General features: G+C 41.4%; 1 protein-coding gene across 2 annotated transcripts in view; it reads left to right on the top strand.

Moving 5' to 3' along the window:
- The window catches only part of GALNT9 (polypeptide N-acetylgalactosaminyltransferase 9), a 307,798-nt gene that overhangs the window by 97,776 nt on the left and 184,843 nt on the right, over positions 1-25,179 (top strand). Inside the window, exon 1 of one of the 2 annotated variants that reach the window (XM_043977029.1) lies at positions 2,806-2,921. The exons of the other annotated variant lie outside the window; for it this stretch is intronic. Within the exon in view, the coding sequence (XP_043832964.1) occupies positions 2,821-2,921 (101 nt within the window). The 5' untranslated portion in view covers positions 2,806-2,820. Of the gene's footprint in view, positions 1-2,805; positions 2,922-25,179 lie in introns of those variants that run through there. 2 annotated transcript variants of the gene reach the window in all.

The raw sequence follows: 25,179 nt of genomic DNA, 5'->3' as shown, positions 1-25,179 counted from the left end.
CCCTGATGTTGCTGTCCTCTTCTGAAGGTGCACCTCGATCTTCCTTGTCACTAAAGAAACTTTCTATGGTCCTCACCTTTCTCTACCTACTCATCTTGCCTTTCTTTTACTTGACTTTTAGCTCCTTAAAGTGGGGTACTGTTTCCAAGCTGCACTATCCCAAGTTTCAGGGGGTCCCAGGTGGTATGATTTAAGGAGGGGCAGGTTCTTCACTCACCTGGCCTGTTCTTTTGTCCCTAGATAACCCAAGGCCAACTTGTTAATTAACCAGATAGCAAAATTTTGTGTGCAGTGGTTGTTAGCTCCAAGGAGCAGGGCCACTGCTACTCAAGCCTACCTTCTGGTTCCCAGCAGGGGTGAAAAACCCAAGTTCCACCTCAGCACCAGCAGTGAGCCCTGTAATCTGCCCCTTGCCAAGGGCTCAGCCCTCTCACCAGATTGTGAGCTAGTTTCAGACAATGCAAGTGCTGCAGCTGATTCAGAGGCTCTTGGGGTCTCTTTCTCTGGGGAGGCCTTCCTGGGACTGGATCTGTGTCAGGGTGACTATAGGGCTGGGCTCCACTTCTGCCTCAGCACAGCATCCCCCTCCTTCTGACCTTCCAAGCCATCTTTGGTTGGAAAATGATCTCAGCACGTTCTTCTGTGGACTGTGCTGCTCCAGGAATTGTCCTATGGCATTATTTGGAGGTTTTTTGGAGCAATCATGTTATGAGTTCGAGAGCTCACTGCCTTTCCTCCAACAACATTTTTTTCCACCTATGATAAGCCAGGCGCTGCGCTAGGCACCCTGCTTGGAGCGAGGGGTGTAAAGAGATGAACAGTAGATGCCCTCACCCAGCATACAGTCTAGAAAAAAAGGGCAAGATGACATGTGGGCCTGCGGAACCTGGAAGAGCTAGAGACAGAAGGAACAGGGCAATGGAACACCAAAGAAGGAAAGAAAGGTCAGCACAGTGGGGAGACCTAAACTCAAGAATGTGAGGAAGGAACCAAAACAAAGATAAATTATTCATAGCCTAGACAAGGAGGAATAGACTCTGAACCTGTCCTTTCCTGGTTCTGGGAATCATTCACTCTCTACAGATCTGCGTGAGGGGTAGTTGACATTAGAAGCACTGAGTTCTTTCTTCTGGGGACAGGGTAGGGGATGGTGCTATATATCTAGAATGACTATACAGGCACCTGGAGGACTGAGAGACACTGGGGATGGGCTCACCAAAGGAGTGGGTTTTGTGACTCCTCACCACTGATCTTGAGTTTGTTCTACTCTTGATGGGTTCATAAACCCAAGGTAGCAATCTGTCATTGAGTGACTATATAAATACCTGGGAGTGATAAGGCCACAAGAGAAAAAGGGTTTCCTGATTGTCTGTAGGTTTGCATGAGTCCTTTCTTTATCCTTTGTTATATTCAGTAAACTTGTTCTATGCTCTGTTCTTTGTCAGCTTGGTGCTTGCAGGGGAAGTGAGAATGCCTAGAAGAGAGGTTAAAACAAGGCTGGGAAGGATAATAGTAGGCATGACAGATGGAAGATGTGGGGATAGAATAGTGGATGGCTTCTGTTCTGAGGAAAGCAGTATCCTATGGGGCTGACCTGACCTTTGCCTGTGGACTGACCACTCTGACCTAGGCCTGGCTCCCTCCCTGTTTATCAAAGCTACTCTTTGCGCCACTCCCTCCCTTCACTTAGCCTAGGCCTTTTCCCTTGAACAATAAGGGCTGTCTGTGCAGAACCTGCTGCAGCAGCTCCCAGGGCACTCTCCTACTGCCAAACGGAATTAATTACAGGAAATTATCCATTTGAAATGGCTTCCCACGTGCCTGCAATAAAGCTCCAAATCTGCAAAATGCAGTTTAGAAAATGGATCCCAAGTTGGCATTCTCTGGACTCCCCTTAGTCACACAGGGGACAGGTTTGAGTTTTTTCTCTCTTTTTTTTTTGCTCTTAAAAACAAAATTAAATTAAAAATAAGATCAGTGTTGTCTCTTCTGTCCCAGAGAGGAGACTTTCTGGGACCTTTGGAGGACTACATGGTCCAGCTAACTCAGGTGTCTGAACCCAGGTCTAAGATAGTATTTAGTGAACACTTTCCATATTCATGTCTAATACTATGTTGTCTCTTAAGCAAAGGACTAGCTTACTTGAACTGGTCCCTTTGCCTCCAGTCTCTAAGCTCTCGAATCAATGCCTCAAATAGCTGCCCAAATAATTTCCTTAATGTACATCTGACCATTTATTCCCATACTCAAATGTCATCAATGGCTCCCTATTGGCTATAGGATAAAATGCAAATTCATCAAAGATTATGAATCACATTAATGATTAATTACAACATTTATTATTTATTAATTATAATTAATTAGTAATAACATTAATAGCTATCATAAGATAAACTACTAGCAGCTTGCTTGCTTGTCCTATTCTCTCCTAGCTCTGCACATTCTCCAGGTTATTTCCCATTCTTGGGGTGAACTCCCTTTCCCATTTCTACTTGTCAACATCCTTCTCTTCCTTCATAGCTCAGTTCAGTCACCACCTCTTCCATGAAGCCATCACCCCCATCCCCAATTCCATGTGACATGGGAGATGTTAACAAAGGACTGCCCTGCATCGTGTGCCTGCATCAAAGGTGTTGCGCTCCATGAGCAAAGCAGAATTGAAGTAGCTCAAAAAAGATATGAGATGTGCAAATATAGAGACATCTTCACTCCAAATATTCATGTGGACTATCTATGCCAGACCTGTGGTAGAACCTTCTGAACTTGCATTGGTCTGATCAGTCACAGGCTGACATACTATACCTTGAACCCATCATAGTGATGCCATTTTTGTCTTCTTCAAGAGTGAAGGACAACAACCACCAACCTCATCTCCAGAGCCCAAACTCCTTGCTCCTCCACACTTCTGTCAAAGCTGAAAGGTGAAACTCCCTCCTTAAATTTTCCTAGAGAACCTTGTCTTTGGACCTATCACATCCTATATTATAGCCCACTAATTTGCATGCATTTAGTAGCCTCCAGTCCGTTAGACTGTAAGCTCCTTACAGACGTGAGTATATTCAATTGTTGTTGGGGTTGTTTTCATTTGTGTAGAATTATAGCAAAGGAGATGAGCATCTTGTTGGAATTGGATGAGGTACCCAGTCCCATCATCCTATCTACTATCCCAAGGAAACTGTCAGCCTCCAGAGCACAAGTTTGCACCTTTAGTACTTTTACTCAACTAAGAAAGCACTTATTCTCTCCATCTATGTATTGGACCATAAGACAGTAAACAAAAAAAATAGAATTAGATTAGCAACTTGTCCTAGGAGCATTTCTATCTTGTTATTCAGAAGTTTCAGTCACATCTGACTCTTAACCCCACTGGGGTTTTCTTGGTGGAGATACTGGGGTGGTTTACCATTCCTTCTCCAGCTCATTATACAAATGAGGAAACTGAGACAAAAGGGTTAAGTGACCTGCCCAGGATCACAAAGCTAGTGTCTGAAGCCAGATTTGAACTCAAGTCTTCCTGACTCCAGGCTGGTGCTCCAACCACTGTGCAACCCAGTCAAACCCAATCAAAAGAGATGAGAAGAATGAGATGTTAACAGATGGAATTTATATTGAGCTTTAAGGTTTGCAAAATACTTAAAGGTATCATATTATCATATATTTTAGAGTGGGAAGCACTATGTAAATGTTTATTATTATTATGGAATAGGATGGATAGGATGATATTCCTGGGTACCTCATGCAATTCCCACATAATATTATTTCACAGATGAATAAACTGAGATCTAGAAAACTGAAATATATTGCCTAAAGGTCATCCAAGTAATAAATAGCAGGGCCAAGATTTAAACCTATGTCTCTTCTGACTTTGTCTAGGTCAGGTGTTCAATTGTTTGTTGAACCAAATTAAATGGAGTTGACTAGTGGCTGTGGTGCTTTCTTACCATCCTCCCCAACCCTTCCTTCTGACTCAGTCTCCCCAAATAGTCTCAGTTTGCCAAGGTGTCCTTCCATCACTCTCTTAAATAGCTAAAAAAGGGAAGGCCTGCAGAAGCTGTATTCAATGTTCTGTGTGGGTGTAGCTTTTTCAAAACTGCCAAGCTTATCTGTGACAGGAATCAATAGAGCATGGTGGGATCCTCCTCATGCCCCATGCCCCACCAGAGAAAGGTTCACAAGAGCCTCAACCATCTGACAACATGAAATTCTTTTAAAATGAAATGGTGACCACTGAGTGAGGACCTTTCATCTCCTTGATCTCTGTGTGGCTTGTTGCCAGATGCCCAGAAGCAACTGATCAATAGTCCTGGTAGCAATGGGGGCATTCCATCTAGCGCCTCCATCTCTCCATCGGCCAAAAGGGGCACTCCCAGAACTGTTTGTCTTTGGAAAACATCATATGAATGAGCTAATGTATTTGTGTTGAAAGGAGTCAAATATTCTACCCCCAGGATCAAAATTTAAAACACACACACACACATTCCAGAGTGGAGGAGGAGACTCATTAATTCTGTCTCCTTTTTCACCCGAGGTGTGCGGTTTCCGTGGCTGTAAATACTTCATCGCAGCAGCAAAAGAATTGGATCTCTGGGGGTTTGAAGGGTAATTAATACTTCCCTTCCTCAGTCTGAGCTAGCTCATTTTTAAAGGTTTCTCAAGTGCTTTAAATGGGGGACAATGTACGAAACAGGAAATAAGAGGAGGCTGCCCATCTCAGCAACCCAAGAAGTCCACTAGCAATTTAGGCTGAGAGCCCACACAGACTTCCCCGGGGACATTGGGTTAGAGGTTGGGGTGGAGTGTGGAGAGGGATCAAAACTGGGGCAGGGGTGGGGGTACTCATTGCCAGACATATTATGGTATTAAGAACTGGAAAAGAAATGATGAAGTAATAGGATCCTAGATCTAGAAGGGACTCCAGAGGCTATCCAGTTCAACCCTTCATTTTACAGATAAAATAACTGTGGTTAAATGACTTGCCCAAGGTCACATAGGTAGTGAGGAACAGGGGCAGGATTTGAACCCAGGTCCATCGATTCCAAAGTCAGGTGTTGTTTTTTTTGTTGTTGTTGTACCACTCTGCCTTGAAATACAGTAGGTAATTAATAACTGCCTACTGGACTGGATAAGATAATGTAAGTAAAGGGCTCTGGAAACTCTACAGCACCATGCAGCAAACTAGCATCTGTACAGTGTTTTAAGATTCTGGGAGGTAAGTGCTATTATTATCCTTATCTTACAGTTGGGAAAACTGAGGCAGAGAGCAGTTAGGTAACTTATCCAGAGACACATCTAGCAAGTGTCTGAGGGCCTATTTAATTTTTTTTAATTTTTTTTTTGCAGGGCAATGGGGGTTAAGTGACTTGCCCACAGTCACACAGCTAGTAAGTGTCAAGTGTCTGAGGCCGGATTTGAACTCAGGTACTCCTGAATCCAGGGCCCATGCTTTATCCACTACGCCAGCACTCTGTGCACTATGGCATCACCTAGCTGCCCTGTCAAAAAACATAATAATAAAAAAGAAGAAGCTTGAGAGAAGAGCATCTTGCATAAGAAAGATGGGGGGACTGTGGTGAGCTGAGAGCTCTATGTGAGAAGAGGGCATTTGTGCAAGCTTGTTTCACTTGTTTCACACACAGGCACAGCAGGTGAGAGTCTCTCTGTATTTTGGTCAGACCCTTTCTGGAACACCTCTGTGGCACAGAGGACAAAGTGCTGCCAGACCTGGAGTGGAGAAGACCTGCATTCAAATCTGGATAAGTCACTTCAGCTCTCTTTGCCTCAGCTTTTTCATCTGTAAAATGAGGATAATAATAACCCCTCCCTTGCAGGGTTGTTGAATGAATCAAATGAGATATTCGTAAAGCTCTTAGCCCAGTACCTAATACATAGCAAGCATTATATACATTAACTATTATTATTATTATTATTATTATTATTATTTGTTTCTATTTGGGGCATCAAAGTTTATAAAGAATATTAACAACCTGGGAAGGACAGAAAGAGCTTGAAGTCACACTATCATAGTTGATAGCTAGCACTTACAGTTTACAAATATTATCTCACTTAAGACATAATAATCCTAAGAAGGAAGAACTATTATTATCTCCATTTTATAACTGGGGAAACTGAGGCAGGCAGTGGTTAAGTGGCTTGTCCAGGATCGAACAATGAGTGTCTGAGGCAGAATTTGAACTCAGGTCTTTCTGACTCTAGTCACTTCACCCTGTTTGCCTCCATCTCCTCATCTGTAAAATGACCTGGAGAAAGAAATGGTGAACCTCTCCAGTATCTCTGCCATGAAAACCCCAAATGGGTTTTCTAAGAGTCGGATATGACTGGAAAATGATTTCACAACAAATTAGGCCAATGTGGCTGGATCACTGAGAGCATGGAAGGAAGGGAGGTAAAGAGGCCTGGAAATAGAAGGAAGAGTCCGGTTATGAAAGGCTTTGAATGCCAAACAGGGAAGAGTAAAATTGATCCTGAAAGTAATAGAAAGTCGCTGGAGGTCCTTAATGGGAAGGAGGTAGGGAGAGTGGGGGTGGTGGGTGACAAGGTCAGATCTATGCTTTTAGAAAAATCACCAAGGCAGCTCAGTGGAGGATAGATTGGCATCGGTCCTTAAATAGAGTAGGATACTTTGAGAAGTTGTGTATTCCCCTTCAATGGAGGACTTCCATCAAAGACTGTATGATTGCTCATTGCCCACATCGAAGGTGTCAAATGCCAGATGAAAAGGTAATTGGGAAATGATCAACAAAATAAATACAAATATGATACGATATAGCTATTGCTAATTTGTGGTTTTCTGAGTTGATATGCAGCCTGCCAGGATCCATTTCTGTCTGAGTTTGATACCACGTTATAGAATCCATTCTTGATCTGATACAGGCTGGACTAGCATCCTGAGTTCCCTTTGAAATATGAAATGCTCTGATTCTTTAATATCCTACCTGCTTAAAGGGTTGAAGGCAGGAGGATGGAGAAATGATTCCCTGAGGTCCCTTCCCATAGATCCCATAGATCTTTTGAATAAAGACTCATTTTCACACTGACTCTGCCTTGTTGGGTATAGGGAAAAGTGAAAGGCTCAGAAAGTCCCATTGAGATTGACTTAAATGCTGAATTGGAGGTTTTAAGTTTGGGAAGCAATGGGAATTCCCACAGAAGCCCAGCATTCCCATAGTAAGTGTCTCACTAATGCCATCTGACAAAGCCACAGGCCAGGGAGAAGTACCAGGTCTTCTGCAGCTGGATGAGATTGCTGTCAGAACCCAGAATCTCGGCGATTTTTGATATCAAACCAAAGTACCCCCTTCCCCCAGATCCATTATTGATTTCCCTTTGTTTAGCATGAGAATCACTTTTCTAATTAAGCAACCGCTTTAATTATGCCACAAAGCCCATCACACAGATCTTGACGATTCAGACTGGCCCTTGGGAGGGTGAAGGGAGGATTGGCAAGCTCAAATGAAAGAGAATCATAAAAATGAATGACCTTTTCCCAAAACCATCCTCCATTCACACGCAGTAATTTTCCCCTTGTTACATGTTTGTAGCGTCTTTCTGCATATTAATTGTTTAGTTTAAGAACAGCTTGGCTGTCAACTTTAATAAGCACAGATATACTGGTTATGGGATGTGAGTAGTGTAGAAACAGGTAATTTACACTTCCAGGAATGCTGGATTTGAAGATCAAGGAGAAGGGTTCGAATCCTAACTGCCACTTAAACTTTCTCCCTCTTGAAATTATTTCATACTTGTGGGGGCAGCTAGGTGGTGCAGTGGATAAAGCACTGGCCTTGGATTGAGGAGGACCTGAGTTCAAATCCAGCCTCAGACACTTGACACTTACTAGCTGTGTGACCCTAGGCAAGTCACTTAACCCTCATTGCCCCTGAAAAATAAATAAATGAATGAATGAATGAACAAAGGAATGAATGAATGAATAAACTATAAAGAATTAATTGTTATTTGAGGTTTTTATGCCTCAGGGAGCACCGGCCTGGGGCTCCTCAAACCACAGGGCTCTGGCTACAACCAGTGGGTGGAGCCCCAGGCCGGTGCTCCCCGAGGCATAAAAACCTCAAATAACAATTCTTTACAAAACAAACAAACAAACAAATGAATAAATAAATAAATAAATAAAATAAGTCATATTTGTGTAGAAGTGTATCAATGTTATATCCTCAAGAAAATGTAAAATACTTGCAGACAGGGATTATTGTGTTTCTTTTTCTGTCTCTGTATCCTGGGGTGTGCCCCCCCCCAACACACACCTACTAGATACTTACTAAGTATTTGCTGAATTGATTTGAGTTGTATTTAATTGAGGTATTGACAGCGGTGTGGCCTTGGGTAAGTCCCTTTCCCTCTCTGAACCTCAGTTTCTGCATCAGTAAAATGACAAAGTTGGACTATATAATCTCACAGGTCCCTTATAGTCCTAAATCTAAAGGATCATAATCCTTTAATCCATGTGAGCCATGAGAGGCTTTTCAGTTTCCAGAAAGCAGTGAGGGCAAAGAGAAACCATGCTACAGTAAAAACAGCCTATACCAATCCTTCCCTAGGCCACATGGTCATAGAGTTAGAACTGGGAAGGACCTCATCTGGTCCAATAGAAACTCAGAGAGGCCGGCTGATTTGTCATTTAGCAAGTGGCAGAACCAAGATTCAACTCCACACCCAATGCTCTTTCAGCTACATCGGTGAGATCTTGAGGATACCCATAAGAGAAGGAGGTGTTCATAAAAATGCAATACTTGGCTCAGCCCAGATACCTAGAGTCATGGAATCTTTATGATCTATATTTACACTGAATCTGTAAAATGGGGGTGAGGCAGAAGAGGTCAGACTGAACGATTTGGCTTCTTCTAGCATAAACAGCCTGGAAATTAATATGAGATAAAAGTATTAGGTCATCTAAATATATGGACATGGCTTGAGAATGGCACGGAAAGATATAAATTGAGGTCTGGCTCACCTTTACATAGAGTAAGAAAAAGGCAGTGCCTATACTATACTATTATATACTATAATATTGTGCCTATACATCAGCACAATAGCTAAGGAGGAGTAGGCAAGGTCCAGGATGGGACTGTTCTCCAGTCTCCAAGACTAGTATCAGATTGGAATAATACCTATTTGTTTCCCCTTAAGTATCTCTGGTCTAGGAATTCAGGTCTGATTTCAGTCAAATTTTCAGTCTCAGTTCAAGAAAAGTCATTCCCTGACTGCACTTAAAGGAAGGGAAGCCTTTAGCTTGCTGTACTCTTTAACTTAGCCCATCCCCACCCAACATGAGTTACTCCAAAGACCATCACAAACTCATTTATCCAAGCAAAGCAGCAAACAGAAATAGTAGAAGTTCTACAGATTAGAACATCCCCAGGAAATACACTAAAGTAAATAAGTCCTTAGCTGGAAGCAAGATAAGATCTTAGTTTAAACCAGGAGAGAGAGACAGAGACAGAGAGAGACAGAGAGAGAATCTCAGCTAATAGAATTCCTCTCTTAGCAGTGTCTAGAATTTCAAGCCTCTGAGGTAAGAAACATGATGAGGCAGGATCCCAAATGTATTTGCAGGTTGGAAAGTTCCAGTCTTCTGTTTAAAAGAAAGTCTTTTTCTCTCCATTACTTCCCAATGGGTCCTTTCTCTGCCTATAACTCCCAAGAGCAGAACTGACTCAGCTAAGTCCCTTATGCAGGTACCTACAGCATCATGCTGATCACTCTCATCCAATCAGGAGTCACATGTACCTCACAGTAGGCAACATTACCAAAACTACCTCAGAACTGGGTGGAAGCTGGGTTATACATAGGATTCTGTGAACTTTTCAGAATGCTTTCCCCCAATATAATCTTCTGGCATCCTGGTAAAACCCTACCATGAAAGCAAAAAGGTAGGGATTGTTTGCCCCTGTCTTACAGATTAGAAAACAGAAAACCAGAAATGTTAATGGACATATCCAAAGTTACTTTTGCTTCCCATCTGCTAGTAAAAAACTCAAACCCAGCATCAAAGACCATCCATTATCATGTCCCAACTTACCTTTCAAGCCTTACTTCACATATTTCTTCTTCCAGTGAGATGGAGCTCAGGACTGAGAGTCAGGAAGACCCAAATTCAAAATCCTGACTTAGACACTAAGAATATGACCTTGGACAAGTTTCTCATTTGTAAAATTGGGAATAGCAATAGCACCTGCCTCTCAGGGTTGCTGTGAGTATCAAAGGAGATGACATATGGAAAGTGCTTTACAAACCTTAAAGTTATATGTGTGTGTGTGTGTGTATATATATATGTATAAGTGTGTTTGTGTGTGTGCACACACATATGTACACACATACACATACACATGTTAGCTATTGTTATCATTGTTATCATTATTCACACAATCTAGATTCCAGCCCAACTGACCATGCCCTCATCTCAACCTTGTCTTTTCTGCCTTCATGCATTTACAGACCAGATCACACACCTGAAATGCATTCCTTCCTTATCTTTACCTTCAGAGCCCTTCTCTTTTTTCAAGGTTTAACTTAGGTGCCTTATTCTTTTTGAAGCCTCTCTTGATCCTCATCAGCTAAAAGTGTTTTTGGCCTCCTCAAATTTCCCTAAAGCACCTTGTCTACGTATGGCTTTTTCCTTGTATTATAGTCTACTCTAAATTAGAGTTATCTGCCTATAGGCTGTATTTGCTAATGTATCACAATCAGTAACTAAATATTTGTTAAGAACCTACTATGTGTCAGGCACTCTGCTTAGCTCTGGGGATACAAAAAGAGGCAACTCTTGAGCTCAGAGGATACAGAATCCTAGGATTTCAAACTGGGAAAGGACCTCTACCATCTTCTAGTCCAGTCCCTTACGTTCCCTCTCCCCTAAAAAGAATTCCCACAATATGCCTGACAAATGACCATTCATCCTCTATCTAAAGGCATCCAAAGAGGGAGAATTTCCCACTTCTTGAAATAACCCATTCCACTTTTTGGACAATCCTCATTATTTGGAGGGCAGCTTGGTAGTGCAGTAGAGTGCTGGCCCTAGAATCAAGAGAACCTTAATTCAAACCCAGCCTCAGGCATACTAGCTGTGTGATCCTGGGCAATTCACTTAATCCCATTTGCCTCAATTTCATCATCTATAAAATGAGCTGGAGAAGGAAATGACAAAGCACTCCAGCATCTTTACCAAGAAAAACCCAAATGGTTTTGGACAGAGTCAGACACGACTAATCAACAAAACAACAGCGGCAATATTATTTGGAAGTTTTTCCTGATATCAAAATTAAGCGTGCCAATTTGTGACTTCTGCCCATTGCTTTCCAGCCCTACCCTCTGGGGCCAAACAAAACAAGTCAAATCCATATTCCATAGAACAATCCTTTACACACTTGAAGACAAGTTCTCATGTCCTCACACACACACACACACACACACACACACACACACACACACACACACTAGTCCTGAGTTGTCCTGTTTCCAAGCTAAACATACCCAAGACAGTAGCTCCTTGGGAATAAGGGGTATAATGATACCTGAAATACACCTTTTTAGAGTACTTTAGAATGTGTACATTGTGTTATGTAACATTGGCTCTTTCAAGACTCCCAAAAATCCCGAGAGCTAGGTATTATAGAGATGGTTATCATCATTTTCCAAATGAGATAACCATACCTTGGTTATCTCTATTTTATATGTTCCTCAGACAGTAAAAGTGACTTGTCCCTGGTCAGACAGATGATAAATGCAAGATTTAAACCCAGGTCTTTCTGACTCCAACTAAAGCATTCTACTCATTTTATCATGCTGCTTCTTCCCAGAGTATGCGTCCCCAGTGATGCAGAGGATCTTAGGATCATATAGAGAAGAAGATTCAAAGTCACCTTAGGGGCCACCGAGTCCAACCCCCTCATCTTACAGAAGATAAAATGACAGTCCAGGGAGGTTGCCCAGCATCATACAGCTAATAGGTCTCTGAGACAGGATTTGAACTTAGATTTTCCTGACTCTAAGCCCAGAGAAACTCCTAGGACCTGTCAAACCTGATGACAACTGTCCGTTCTTTTTGTCCCATGTGGGGACAACTGATCTGTGGAAAGGAACCTAGGATGTATCACTATGGATGGTGAAGTCCTAAGCAAAAATAATTTTTAAAAATACCTTGGGGTCACAAGTGGTGTTTACATCAACGATGCTGATCGAAGGCAGGAAGTTCAAGAAGGGGAAAAACAGCAATGGGAAGCAAACAGTTGGCTGGCTGAGAAGACAGTGTCTAAGAAAAGGATTTGTATTTCTGGACAAGAGCTTAAAATATAGGGACGATGGGCTCTTGGCTAGAGATAGGGCGCTGCTAGCAAGGGCCAGGAAAATCATATTTTCCTGGAGTCTTGCAAAGCTGATCAAAAGGGATTTAAACTGAATAGAGAAGAGGGGGAGTAGGAAGTTACCCACCTAAATCTGCTAAAGCCTCATACCACAGAGAGATGCAGGTACAACAAAGGAAAAACAGCATAAGAGAGGAATTATGGGAGATAATCTATAAGAACAGAGCCAACAAGGAAACCTGGGCCTCAGATCTCTCTATACAAATGCATTGAGTACAGCTAACAAGCACGGTGACCTAGAGGTTTTAACAGGAGTTGGAAACTTTGATGGTATAGATAACTTTGACCCTTGCTGCAGTGAGACACATGACTCGATTCTGAGTCAGGAAGGAAAAGAAGGAAAGGAAGAAAATAAGCATTTATCAACCACTACTATGTGCTGTGTTAAGTTTATAGATATTATCTCATTTGATTCTTACAATGACCCTCGGAGCTCAGTGCTATTATTATCCCTGTCTCACAGCTAAGGAAACTAAGTCAGTAAAAGCTTAAGTGGCTTGTCCAGGGACACATAGCTAGTAAGTGTCTTAGGCTGGATTTGAACTCAGGTCTTCTCAACTCCAGGCTTGTGCTATCTCTAAGGGAGGGTATCCTTTATTCAAATGCAATCAACAAGTATTTGTTAAACACATATTATGTACCAGAAAGTGTGTTAATGCTAGGCATACAAAGACAAGAATAAGACATCCCCTATAGCCTACTAGAGAGCACATATTACAAACATCTATGAAACATATATACAATATGGATACAAGGTTATTTCCAGGGGATGGCACTGGGGTAGAGGAAGGAATGAGAAAGGAACTCATATGGCAGAAAACTCAGGATTCTAAAAGGTTCAGAGGTCAGGAAGAAGATGTGCAAGCCCTATGAAGGAGAGTAATGTATAATTTCTTTGGAATGATAGTTTGAAGTCAGGTTGTATAGAACTTTTAGTGCCTATTGGGAATTTGTATGTATCCTACAGACAGTAGGGATCCACTGAAGTTTCTTGAGCAGGGGAATGACATGGACAGACCTATGCTTTAGAAATATCACTTTTACAACTTTGAGTAGGATGGGATGGAGAGGAGAAAGACGAGTCAAAAGACAATGGAATAGATAAAAATGGAAGGGATAGAGTAGCCATTTATAAGGTGTACTCGCTTAGGGAAATACAGGAACCTGAGAAGGAAAGCATTTACGTGAGGGTCAATAAGAGAAACAGCAGCAATATTATTGTGGAAAGATACTTCAGATTACCTGGACATAAAAAAGGAATTGGAAGAGGAATTTGGGAAATAGATTCCAAACCTGCTAGAGAAATGAAAAATTGCATTGATAGAGACTATAACTTTCTGGATATCTGCTGAAGTTCCTTCCACTGCAAAAGCAGAAGAGCTGATAAGTTGGTTGGGTTGCTTGTTTATTGATTAACTAACTTACCTTAAAGATAATTTCATCCTTCGAAAGGTGCAAGAAACAAGAACAGTTATTTTGGACTTGATTTTGCCCAACAAGAAGGAATAGGAAAAGGTGCCTCAGGACTAGAAAAAGGCAAAATATTAAACCAAAAATAGTGAAGAGGAAGAAGTTAAACACCAGTGAAGCTGAGTTCCATTCTTGACCAAAATTCTAGAATACATTAGCCAAAAAGTGACTTACAAGTATTTAGAAAAGGAAGAAGTGGGAGCAGCTAGGTGATGCAGTGGATAAAGCACAGGCCCTGGATTCAGGAGGACCTGAGTTCAAATCTGGCCTCAGACACTTGACACTTACTAACTGTGTGGCCGTGGGCAAGTCACTTAATGCCAATTGCCTCACCAAAAAAAAAAAAGAAAGAAAGAAAAGAAAAGGGAGTAGTGATCACCAAAATCCAGCATAGCCTCATAATAGTTTATATTAGATTAACATAATTTCCTTTTCTAAAAAACAGCTCTCTAAGAATGTAAGTTACAAAAGAGTTATAAAATCTGCTTTGGTAGAGAGAAGTTCCTTACCAAGTGTTCCCTACATGGAGAGAAGTAGAGGTGCAAAGGAGAGAAAAAAAGTTTAGGGGAATCCTGTAGACAAAATATACCCAGAGGTCTACAAAACATTTGACAAAGTCTTTCATAAGATCCTTTAGAATAAGCTGGAGAGACATGGGTTAGTTCAATAATGTAGAATTTGAGCTATTTGAATGACTGGTATCAAAGAGTAGTCATTAATTGATTGGCGTAAACTTGAAAGAAATTTTCTAGTGGAGTGGCCCAGGGAGTGTGTCCTTGGTGTTTTGGTATTTAACATTTTTGCAAATAACTTGGATGAACACATAAAAATATGTTTGTCCAATTTTCACATAGTACAAAGCTGGAAAGCATACATAATATGTTGAAAGATAGAATCAAGATGCAAAGCACTTTTTTATTTTTATTTTTCTTGGTCTGTGTTTTCTTTCACAACATGACTAATATGAAAATGTGTTTTCTTGATTACACGTGTATAACCTATAACAAATTGCTTGCCATCTCAGGGATGGGGGAGAGAAGGGAGGGAAGGAGAGAATTTGGAACTCAAAATCTTTTTTTAATGTTAAAAAAATACATCTAGATAAACTGTGATAGACTTAGCTCTTTTCAGCAATATAATGATCCAAGACAATTCCAAAGAACTCATGATAGAAAATGTTCTCCATATCCAGAAAAAAGAACTGTGGACTCTGAATGCAGATTGAACCATACTGTTTCTACTTTTGTTTTTGTTTTTTTCTGTTTTGAAATTTTTCCCTTTTGCTCTGATTCTTCTTTCATAACATGACTAATGCAAAAATATGTTTAATGTGATTGTACATATATAAACTATATCAGATTGCTTTCTGTCTTGGGGAGAAGGGAGGGGGGAGAAAAATTTGGAACGAAAAATCTTATGAAAACAAATGTTGAAAACTATCATTACATGTAACGGGAAAATAATAAAATACTTTTATGATTTAAAAAAATTACATCTAACTGGAAAAATATGGAAAAAGAATCAAGATGCAAAGAATCACATAATAACAAAAATCATTATTCTGGAAGGGACTTTAGAGACTATCTAACCCATTCCATATCTGACCCAAGAGATGTGAATAGGCTCAAATTAGATTCAGTATGATGAATTTAATGGGTATACATGTACAGTTTTATACTTGGTCTCAAAATATCAACTTCACAAGGACAGGACAGTAGAAATGTGGCTAAATATTGGGTCCTATGGAAGAGATCTTGAGAGGTTAGGGTGGGGTGGTGAACTATAAGATCAATGAGTCAACAGTGTAACATGGTAGCCCTCAAAAAGCTAATGCTATCCTAGGTTACATTAAGAGAAACCTAGAATCCAAGAATTCTACCCTGTTCATACCACATTCAGAGCACAATTTGAAGTTAGACGTGCCATATTTTAGGAAGAACATAGACAAGTTAGAGGTTTTGCAGAAGAGGGTGACCAGGATAGTGAGAAGACTGGATTCCATGTCTCATGAGGAGCAGTTAAAGAACTTGGGGTTGTTTCACCTGAAGATGAGAAGGCAGAGGAGACAAATTATCCCTGTCTGGAAATACTCAAAATGTTGTTATATGGAAGATGGATTAGGTTTGCTTGGCTTGGCCCCAGATAGCAGCACCAGAAGAAACAGGAGACATTCCTGAGAGGCAGATTTCCATTCCAAGTGAGGAGAAAATCCTTTCCTAAAGCCATACAGAAGTAGAATGGGGTTCCGTGGGAAGTCATGGGTCCTCCCTCAGCAAATATCTCCAGGTAATTGCTGGGTGACTGATGTTGGTCTTTGTTACAGGATATTCTTCCTCAAGTATAAGTTGGAATGGATGGACTCTCACATGTTTTCCAACTCTGAAACTCTTCAGTTCTGTAAACTGACTTCACAATCCAATGTTCTTGCCCACTATACTACTCTGGAACCTTGGAGCTAGAAAGTTACCCAAGAAAATCTTAAGATTATAGATTTTTTTAGCACTAGAAGGGATATTAGAAGCCATTTCAATCAACCTCCTTATTTTATAGGGGAGAAAACTGGCTGTACAATGACTAAAATGTAATAGTCCCTGTCTCTGAGGAGTCTTCATTCTACTGTAATCAAGTCTGCTGATACTCACTACTGATGTTACCCTGGGCATGTAATTTAACTGCTGCTTGCCTCAGTTTCGCCATCTGTAAAACAGGGATAATAATAACATCTCCCTCATAAGGTTGTTGTCAGGATCAAATGAGTTAAGATATGTTTGTTTGTTGTTGGTTTTTTTGTGGGCAATGGAGGTTAAGTGACTTGCCCAGGCTCACACAGGTAGTACGTATGAAGTGTCTGAGGCCATATTTGAATCAGTTCTTCCTGAATCCAGGGCCGGTTCTTTAATCACTGTGCCACCTAGCTGCCCCCTGAGTTAACATATGTAAAACAATGTCCCAAACCTTAAAGTGCTAAATCGACATGAAGTAGTAGGATCAAATGGGATATTATTTATAAATCACTTTACAAATTCTAAAATATTTTATAAATGCTAGCTATTATTGTCATTATTATTGTTGGTTTTGGCCTTCGTTCTACGAAGGTGGCATTTCCTTCTTCTACTGCATTCCCTACCTTAAATGGTCTCTTCTCTGGTAGAATGTAAACTTCCTGAGGGCAAGAACTTATTTTTTTCTGTGTCCCCCAATGCCTAGGACGGTGCTTGGCACATGGTAGGTACTTAATGAATGTTCACTTATTGATGGAGAAAAGAGGCTAGTGTGTTGGACTTGGGGTCAGAGGACCTCTGCTTGAATGATGTTCTGACCACTTACTACCCATGTGACCTTGGGTACGTCAGGTAAACTCTTTAGGTCACAGTTTCCCCATCTTTACAATGAGTGGATTGGATTTGATGCTGACATATTAGGTACTTTCCAGCTGTTATTCATTATCACAAAAATCATAACTCATAGAGGTAGAAGGGATATCAGAGGTCACCTATAGGACCCCAATTCCTTCCCTTTGTTGTCATCCAGCCATTTCAATCCTGTCTGACTCTTTTAACCACATTTGGAGTTTTGTTGGCAAAGATTCTGAAGTAGTTTTCCATTTCCTTCTCCAGCTCATTTTACAGATGAGGAAACTAAGGCAAATAGGCTTAAGTGACTTGCCCAGGGTAACTTGGCTAGTAAGTGTCTGAGGCCTCATGAAGATGTCTTCCTGATTCCAAGTCCAATGTTCTATCCACTGTGTCACCTAGCTGCCTAATTCCTTCCTTATCAGAATCCCAAGCCTTTGGCTAGCAGATAGGTCACATCTCAGATTCTCAGTGTACAAGACAGAGGAAATCGTCTGCTAAACATCAGTGAGATATGAATGAAGTTCTTTAAAAATCCATGGCATGAGCCCACAGTCCTGAGCCCCCTATATGACAGGTAGGTAAAAACAATGAAGGCTGACACTCAGGAAGGGATATGAAGGATGTTAAAGAGAAAGATTCATATCAGAAGTGGGAAGTGATCTGGGAACTGATGCTCTCCCCACTCAGTAATCTATTTCCCATCACACCTTTAGAACAAGGGAGGAGGATGTGTTGCCACAGGCATGTTCCAGAAAGCCTGACTCATCTCTCTCACAGGAGATCCAAGAGCTATCAAAGCCAAATTGAGAAAAAGCCAGAATTATTGACAATAATTAGCTTTCCTCTCTCAGACAGGAAGTTTGTGGGGGGTTCTATAAGATACTTCAGCTGATCCTGAACATTCTGTGCTTAGAACAAGCAGGGCACAAGAATCCCCAAATTCATTCATTTATCAGTTCATTCAATCATTCATTCACACATTCAACAACAATTTACTAAGTGCTAACTTACTAAGGACTGGGGAGACAACAGTCCTACTTTCCTTTACCCTGGTCAAAGTGCCCCTCGAGTATGGTGTTGGTTTCCCAGCACCATATTTTGGGAAGAACATGGAGAGAGTATAGAAGAGAACAACCAGATGGAGAGGGACTCAAGCCCATAAGAGGATTGGCTGAAAGAGTTGGGGATAATTATGCTATAGATGGGCCATCCAGGGCAGAAGGTGTGGGGCATGTCAGCTGGACTCTCAGATGGAAGAGAGATCACACATTTTTTTCTGTTTTGCCTCAGAGGGCAGAACTAGGAGCCATGGCTAGAATATATGAAGATGGACATTTAAGCTTGTTTTCATGAAACCTAGCAAACATTTGGACCTGTCCCCAGTGTGCAAGTGGCTGTTGGACAGGTATTGGGTTTCATCTCAATGGAAATCCTCATGAAGTAGCTAGATAACTAATTACTCAAGTATGGGTTGTACTGGGGTGGCCTCTGGTGTCACTTCCTAGCACTGAAATTCTGCCATTTTGCTATGCATTATTTCCACTAAGATTCTTTCTTCCAAAGCCTCATTGTGGGCAAGAGAGGAGGCTAGAATCAGAATTCATACCAAAAGAGAGCCAGCTTGACAGATCATCCCCAAATGATAATGGTTCAAGGTCAGTCTCAGTGGTGGACATTTATATAAAATGTAAGACAAAGACTTTAATTTCCTCAGCATCTAGTACCATGCCTTGTACCCTTTGTTTGGGTGTAGATGAAAGGGGTCTAGACCAATGATTTAAATGATATGGGGAGCTACTGGTGAGAAAATGCCTTCTCTTAGTGACTACTTAGCAGCTCTTAGGCTGAGAGTAGTCTGGATCACAGAACATTTAAGTGACTTCCCCAATATCATGCTTATTGAATTGAATCAAATGGTTGACTGACTCTATTATCTGAGGAATGCCCTCACTAAATTCAGGGATGCCCACTAAGTGATGTATTTTTTGGTCACAACAATTCTCATCTCCTATCAACTAAGCCACAGAAGGGTTGTAATCTGCAACAATGGAGGGGATACTCACAATGATAATATTACAGTCCCTTGAAAGACTGAAAATATGTGTCCTAAGAGAAATACAAAGACATAAAGGAAAAGAGTATAGATCTAGACATGGGGGAGACACTATAAGCCATCTAATCCAATGCCTTCATTTTGCAGATAAAGAAACTGAGGCCCATAAAGGAGAAGTAACTCACCAAGATCACACAAGTAGTAACTAGCATAGCTAAGATTTGAACTCAGGTCCTCTGAATCCTGTGCTTTTTGTACCATGGCACCATAATCCCTTGCCTTCATGGGCAGGAAAATTGTGATACCCCACAACAAAGATTCATCCTCCTCCGTGATGATTCTTCAGGTCAGTTCCCAAGTGATAACTGAGGAACTATTATATGTATTCATGAGAGTTGGGGATCCATTCTATCTAGGAAGATAGAGCCCAGAAGGAAAAAGTGAAAGGCCAGGAAACTGAAGATCACATTTGCAGTTGGATTTCAGGAAATCATTAAGGGAAAACATTGATACATTAGACAGTATCCATCTGAGAAGCAGGATCCTAGAATTAAGAGTTAGTGGGGGGGGGGGGGCAGCTAGATGTCGAAGTGGTTAAAGCACTGGCCCTGGATTCAGGAGTACCTGAGTTCAAATCCGACCTCAGACACTTGACACTTACTAGCTGTGTGACCCTGGGCAAGTCACTTAACCCCCTATTGCCTGCAAAACAAAGAAGAAAAAAAAAAGAGTTAGTAGGGACCAGAGTACCATGAAATCATAAATATAGAGCTAAAAGAGGTCTTAGAGCTCATCTAGAACAATTGCCTTATTTTGCAGATGAGAAAACTAATACCCAGAGAGGGGAAGCGATTTTCCCAGGATCAAACAGGAAGTAATTTACAGTCTGTCAACATTTATGAAGCATTCACCATTTGACAGATACTGCGTTTAGTATTGGGGATAATAGGACAAAAGTGAAACAGTCCCTGCCTTCAAAGTGTTTACATTATAATGGGGGAGAAAACTGTATACATATAGGAATCTGCATAATCTATTCAAAATGAGCATAAAGGACCTTTAGGAGGGAGGGTACTGGCAATGGGGGGGGGGAATCAGGGGAGGCTTCTTAGGGTAGCTAAATAGCACAGTGTTGTGAGGGCCAAAATTTGATATACTGAGCGTAATTTGGGTGACTCGCCTTAATATTGGGGTCCTGGAAATATGAAGGACCTTTTAGGTTCTCCCTCCGCTCTGACTGCCCTTTTAGATATTTCTCCCAGGCCAACAAGAAAGAAGCCTCTAAGCTTATTCACAAAAAGATCAGATTTTATATTCTTGGGAATTAATTAAACAACAAAGGTGAAACTAATAAAAAAATCAAAGATAAAGAAATAGGAAAGTAGAAATACAGAGAAATGCTCTTAACTCTAAACTTAGCCTATTAGGGTTTTCCATAATTAAACTCATCAAACACCTGGACAGCCCGCCAGTCTAAGGTTGCTTGTGCGCCACCCGGACCACAGTCGCCACACCAAGAGCACGAACACTTGCCACCAGAACAGTGGTTGCCCGAGACAGAGCACAAATACCCGCCTCCAGCGCAAGAGCCCCAAAGGAAAAAGACCAAGTTCCGGCAAATGCCTAGTGTTCCGGAAGCAGCCTGCCTCCCTTCAGCAAGCGTTCAATCTCCCCTCCCCCAAAAGGGGAGGTCCTTCAAAAGCTGCCTTTCTGAGCTCAGTAGCATATGTAACCTCGGGGTGGGCCAGGTGTGGCCCCTCCCAAATGAGTTAGTTAAAAACAGAATATTAATCTTTACCCACAAATAATTTTTACCACAGTGTATGAGAGCCAAGCCTGCATTCAGGAGGGTTCACCTTCCTGAGTTCAAATCTGGCTTCAGACACTTACTAGCTATGTGATCTTGGCAGGTCACTTAACCTGGTTTGCCTCTGTCTCCCCATCTGTAAAATGAGCTTGGAGAGGAAATGGCAACCACTCCAGTATCTCTGCCAAGAAAAACCCAAAATGGGGTCACAAAGAATCAGAAATGACTGAACAAATTGAACTTAGTCTTAACAGAAAGTATTTTCTAATACATACAGGTCCTTTCCTTATTCTTTAATCTTTTGGGGTTATAGGGATTAGTGTTGATATTGATAGGCTGAGGATTCACAAAGTAGATCTAAGGAGGGAATGCATTCTAGGAGTGAGTAACAGTCAATGTAAAGTCATCATGACAGGAAATAGGGTACTGGTGTGTGGACCAGCATATAGGAAACTATAGCAAGAATGCAAATGTAAGAAGACTTAAAAAAAGGTAGGTGCCAGGTTGTGAAGAGCTGTAAATAACAGAGAGAAATTATATCTATTGATTCCTGAGGCAATAGAGAGCCAATAGAGTTGTTTAGGGGTGAGGGGTGACACGATCAGATCTATGTTTTAGAAAAATTACTTTGGCAGCTCTGCGGAGGATGAATTGGAGTGGGGAAATGCTCAAGGTAGAGAATCAATTAGGAGGTTATTATGATAGTACAGAGGGAGATAATGAGAGCTTTAATTAGGAGTGGTGACCTCACGGGTAGAGAGGAAGATATGTATTTAAGAGATGTAGAGGTTTACAGGATTAGATTGGCAACTCATTGTACATGTGGAGTGAGTGGGAGTGATGAGTTGAGGATGACACTGAGGTTTTGAGTCTGGGGGACTGGGAAGTGGGGGCAGTTGGCACATTCAACAGTAATTGAAAGCTCAAAAGAGGGGTGGATTTTGGTGGGAAATGAAATTATTTCTGTTTTAGACATGTTGAGTTTTAGACATCTCTGGCACAGAATGTAAGCTTCTTGAAGGCAGAGACTTTTTCCATGTTTGTTTTTGAATTGAATTGAACTGAATGGACAACATAACATATTGTAGAGAAAGACAGCCTTGAAGGCAGCAAGACCTGGGTTCAGAGCCTGCCTCTGGCATCTACTGGCTTATGGCCCTAGGTAAGTTACCTAACTCTCTGTACTCTGAATGACTCTCTAAGACCATGAATTTCAGGGAAAAGTGTTAACTTGCATTGCACTCTTCAATCATTAAGGGAATCATTAAGGGATTTCCCTAGCCTAGGGTTAGACCCTAGACTATAAGAATGATGGTGGTGGTGGTGGTGGTAGTAGCTCTTGCCCTCAGACATTTCATATTTGAATAAGGGGACTCTCCTCGGCTCCTAGCACAGTGCTTTATAAATAACAAGCATTCCAGAAATGATTGCTGAATTCGATTGAATCAACAAATTGCTTGGAAAGTCTGAAAGGAAAGGAAAGGAAAGGATGGAGAAGTAGACTTGGTTAGAACAACACCTATTTGTGGTCATCCCTGGACCCAGTAGGCTTTGACTGGGGATTCCTGAACATGTGATTGCTGTAGGTGCCTCCTGCCAGGGTCAGGGGAGGCTTATAGCTCCCAGACTCTCAGTAGGATGCTCCTCCCCTTGACCCAAGCCCTGTGTCTTGTTCAGCATCATCTCCAGGATGTAAACAGGAGGGCCCTGAAGCCCCCCTTCCGAGCACAAATCAGTGTGCTTTATGAGCTGGCTTGCCAAACAGCTCTCTCTGTGCTGAACTGTAATTCCTTCCAAATACCATAAACTTGCTTTATTTTCTGTCTGACAGAAACTGTGCTATATAAGTTCAGAGAAAAGCCCTGTGGTTACTCTTAAACTGAGTTATTCCAGGACTACAGCTTAACGGTTTGTTTTCCTTCTCCTAAGTCTCAGTTGTTCCTGAGATCCAGGCAGGCTATAGAGAAGGTTAGAACAGAAATAGGAATTTGGTATCAGGAGAGATCTGGGTTCAAATCCCACCACGGACAGTTATGGACTGTGTGACTATGGGCAAGTCACTTAACTTCCTTTCATCTCTGTTTCTTCACCAGTAAAGAAGAGATGAGCATAGCTTCAATAACTGTTCAACTGGGAAGTTTGTGAGGGTCAGATGTTAAAATGTATGTAAAGTGCTTTGCAATTATGTTGTTGTTCAAGCATGGCCAACTTTTCATGACCCCTTTTGGGGTCTCTTCGATCTCTCTCAACCCATATTCATCTGCGAAGTCTTGTTGACTTTAATGCCACAGTATCTCGTATATCACACAATAACCACCCCTTCAGGTCTCATCACCTCTCCCCTAGATTATAGATATTGCCTCCACTTCAAATCTTTTCCTCTCCTCTCTTCTCAATTGTTCTATTAAAATCACCTCCTTATTGTCCTTAAATCTTTCCCCTCTTAAATTCATCTTCCACGTAGAGTCCAGGGGCAGCTAGGTGGCACAGTAGATAGAACACTGGCCCTGAAGTTGAAAGGACCTGAGTTCAAATCTCTCCTTAGATACTTAGTAGCTATATGACCTTGGGCAAGCCACTCCACCCCAGTTTCCTTAAAAATATCCAGGGCCATCTCCAGGCATCCTGATATCTATCTTGCTACTGGACCCAGATGGCCCTGAAGGAGAGAGTGAAGTTGGTGACTTTGCACAGCCCTTTTTTACTTAAATCCAATTCACTGCAAGTCATGACATCACCCAGATGTCATGGTCTTCTTTAAGAATGAAGGACAAACAACAGCATAGAGTCCAAAGTGACCTTCCTAAAAGCACAGGTCTGACTTTTTCATTTTGATCCTTTCATCTCCATGTCTTTGCCCCAGCTGTTCTGAGTGCCTGGAATGCTCTTCCTCACAACTTCTGAATAAATGCTTTTGCCAGGTTGAATTGGGGAATGTTTATGTTAATCTTGTAATCTTTGGCTTCCTTTAAGACCCTCCTCAAGGGTCACCTCTGAAAGAAGGCAACTACCCAACAGCTGGTACCATCGCTATTAAAGATGCCTTTGCTCTATATCTTCCATGTTCTGATTTAAATATGTTGTCTCCCCCATTTGAATACAAATTCTTTTTAAGGGAAAAGACTTTTTGCTTTTCTCTTGGTACCCCCTGCACTTAGCACAGGGCCTGGCTTCACAGGTGGCTAGGTGTGTAGAGTATCAGACTTCAAGTTATGAAACACATGAGTTCAAATATGGTCTTAGACGCATACTAGCTGCATGGCCATTGGCAAGTCATTTAACTTCTCTGTGCCTCAGTTTCTTCATCTATAAAATGAGGGCAATAATAACACCTCCCTCTCAGGATTGTTGTGAGAATAAAATGAGATAATATTTATAAAGCAAACATTATGCCATTGTATAAATACTATCTTCTTCTTCTTCTTCTTCTTCTTCTTCTTCTTCTTCTTCTGTTTCCAGTGCCTTGGACTAGGAGGGGCAAGTAATTTCTGTAGGCCAATGTCAAAGGGCCGGTTCTTGAGGGACCACCCCTCTGGACAAACTTTCCTTTCTCTCTTTTCTATATTGTTATTAACATATTGTTTGTTAACATAGGGCATTATATTCTGTTATTTTGGGCTGTTTCATCGAGCAAAATTTTTTTAAAAAACAAAGGGGAGAATGTGGTAAAAATTATTGGAGTTTTAGCTGACTCATTTGGGAGGGGCCACACCTGGCCCACCCTGAAGTTATGGATGCTACTGAGGTCAGAAGGAGAAACCTCTCCATAGGCAGTTTTTGAAGGACCTCCCCTTTTGGGGGAGGAAGATTGAACACTCCCTGAGGGGAGGCTGAGGCACTCCCGGAACCTAGTTTTCTCTCTCTTCTGCCTTTCCGGGGGTGTGAGCAACTGCAGATGTCCCAGGTGTGGTGAGTGAACACAAATTCCTTTGAATTAGCTTAATTGGAAATGAGCTGGGGATTGTATAGACTTAGGTTAGAGCTAGGAGAATTTATCTATATTTCTTTTTTCCCTATTTCCTTATCTTTGATTTTTATTAATTTCACCTCTGTTGTTTAATTAGTTCCCAAGTAATAAAATCTGATCCTTTTGTGGAA

The sequence above is a fragment of the Dromiciops gliroides genome, chromosome 1, assembly GCF_019393635.1.
Source record: "Dromiciops gliroides isolate mDroGli1 chromosome 1, mDroGli1.pri, whole genome shotgun sequence".
Classification (NCBI taxonomy): Eukaryota; Metazoa; Chordata; class Mammalia; order Microbiotheria; family Microbiotheriidae; genus Dromiciops; species Dromiciops gliroides.
The sequence above is the reverse complement of the archived record's forward strand: the minus strand, read 5'-3'. Positions and strand labels throughout refer to the sequence as shown.